This window comes from Microtus ochrogaster, unplaced genomic scaffold (genome assembly GCF_000317375.1).
Source record: "Microtus ochrogaster isolate Prairie Vole_2 unplaced genomic scaffold, MicOch1.0 UNK25, whole genome shotgun sequence".
Classification (NCBI taxonomy): Eukaryota; Metazoa; Chordata; class Mammalia; order Rodentia; family Cricetidae; genus Microtus; species Microtus ochrogaster.
The window spans coordinates 353,596-355,750 of NW_004949123.1; the positions used below are offsets into that span (position 1 = coordinate 353,596).

General features: G+C 52.7%; 1 protein-coding gene across 1 annotated transcript in view; it reads right to left on the minus strand.

The window, feature by feature from the left end:
- Nucleotides 1–1,301: 1,301 nt before the first annotated feature.
- The window catches only part of Prok1 (prokineticin 1), a 5,359-nt gene continuing 4,505 nt past the window's right edge, over nt 1,302–2,155 (minus strand). Inside the window, exon 3 of the mRNA XM_005367835.2 lies at nt 1,302–1,421. Coding sequence (XP_005367892.1) covers nt 1,302–1,421 — 120 coding nt within the window. The remainder of the gene's footprint in view (nt 1,422–2,155) is intronic.

The following is a 2,155-nucleotide window of genomic DNA, read 5'->3' on the forward strand; positions in this document are numbered from 1 at the left end:
ACTGACTGCTGCCCGCCCACTGCTCTCAGGGTTGCTCTCTGAGCAGGGAGGGACACAAGCTGGAGGTCAATACCCAAGGGCAGTCAGTGGAACCTGGAGATCCCGGAAACAAGGAGGATCATGGGACCATTGACTTGGAAAGGAACTTTACAGCTAGACCTGGGCCTGGAGCCCAGAGGGAAAGAGTCTGTGGGATGAATGCAGGAAAGTCTATGCAGGAACGTCTATGCAGGTCAACAGAGCAGGGGGACAAGGGCACAGAACGGTCCTGTGCTGGCCAAGGCCCAGACTCATGGGTTCTGGAGTAAGAACTGAGCAGAGAAGTGGGAGAGGAACCAGGGTCTTAGAAACTGCAGTGAACTCTCCTTGGCTTCTAAGAAACGGAGTAGTTCCGACACATGGTCTCCCACATTCTACATTCTTTTAGGGTTTTTTTGGATAGCTGTGAATGCAGCCCAAGACAAAATTGCCAGCTTACTTTAAAGGAGATTTTGTTGTTGCAACTTGATTGCTCCATTTGGAACTTTGTAAAAGGCAAAGAGTGTTGTTGGACACCCTGTATCCAGGCTAAGAACTCAGGTGGGAAGAGTCGGCTGTACCAGCAACCTTCCTATGGAAAAAGCTCCCAGGCCTGGATTCAGGCTCAAGGCCTTGCCAGCTCCCTTGCTGACACAAATTACCTAACACTGGGCACATGTGGCCAGCGGGGATAAAATATTTGACATAAACCCAAAGGGACTATATTTCAGCTCTGAGAGTTGAAGTAGGCCCCTGCTACGTCTTCTCAAGGGAGCTTCTCCACCCCCAGCTCTTCCTAGCAGACCCCCAATACACACATACCCAGAACCCTCTGAGCTTCCTCTCACCCCTAGTTCAAAGAGACCCTAAAGTCTTCTTGCCCTGAGAGAAGCTGACTTTGTACCTACGGTCCTACAGTAAGGAGCCAGTCAGTGAAAGAAAGATGAACACGCCTCATGTTGATCCACACCCCCACAGGACCTGTGACTTAGTGATGCACCCCAGGGCCAGTGCCCAGGAGGCTGTGATTTAGGGAGAAGGTGCATGCAGGACCGGACAGACAACTGGAAGGATGCAGCGTCACAACTTCGTGGGGCTGGCCAGCTTCTCAAGGTCACAGCCTCCTCTGTGAACACCCGCGGACTATTCCGTGGGAGAAGGTGTGCCCGTCTGCTCACACATCTGCAGTGGACAGGGCGGGGAATCGAGCGGTCGCAGGGAACTAAATCACACCGAAGGAATGCAGAAGAGGTCACCCAATAGGGATTCTGAGCCCAGACAGACTAAAAGTTGGCGTTCTTCAAGTCCCGGGAGCAGCGGTACCTGCCATCCAGGAACCTGGAGCACAGGAGGCTGGGTGAGCAAGGACAGGTGTGGTGCTGGCGTTTCCTAGAAAAGGGGATCTAGAGAGAGAAGGAAGCAGTCCATCAGCCGTAGGAAAGGGTTGTGAGAGCTCCGTGTAGTCAATGATGTTCGTGGGTGACCAGAAACTGAGGATACCTGCTACTGAGCGCTGAGCCACTGACCCCGAGATGCTGAGCCGCTAAACGCAGTAGCAGGTACTTTCCTGAAAGCGGCGGTCAGCCGGCGGAATGCCAGCAGGGCCATTTGGGATCCGTCCACGGTGAACATCAGGTGAAATGAGAACCCACAAAAGTCTCTTTACCAATGTATTAGGGGTGCGATGGAGAGCAAACTCATGAATACAGATGCCGCTAATCCAGCTGCTGCAACGCAGACCAACCACAAAGCTTGCTGGAGAGTGAGCGTGTGGCCCTCTCCTTAGTTGTATCTGGTCAGTACTCAGAGAAAACCATGCCCACAGCAAGTTACCCCCAAATGTCATTGGCTACACCAACGAGCTCCTACTACAGGAAAGGCCTGCAAATGTCTCCTCCCAGTCAACAAAAAATGTTGATTACAGATGACCACTCCAAGGCCTGGAGGGATTGAATGGGCAGGACAACAAGGGCACACAGCTAATTCATGGAGGAGCTAGGATTTGAACCCAGATAAGGCTGATGCTTAGCACTCAGAACACCTGTGGCCATGTGCATGCATGCTCGCTTGCTCTCTCTCTCTCCCTCCCTGTCTCTCTTTCTCCCTCCCTGTCTCTCTCTCTCTCCCTCCTTCCCTC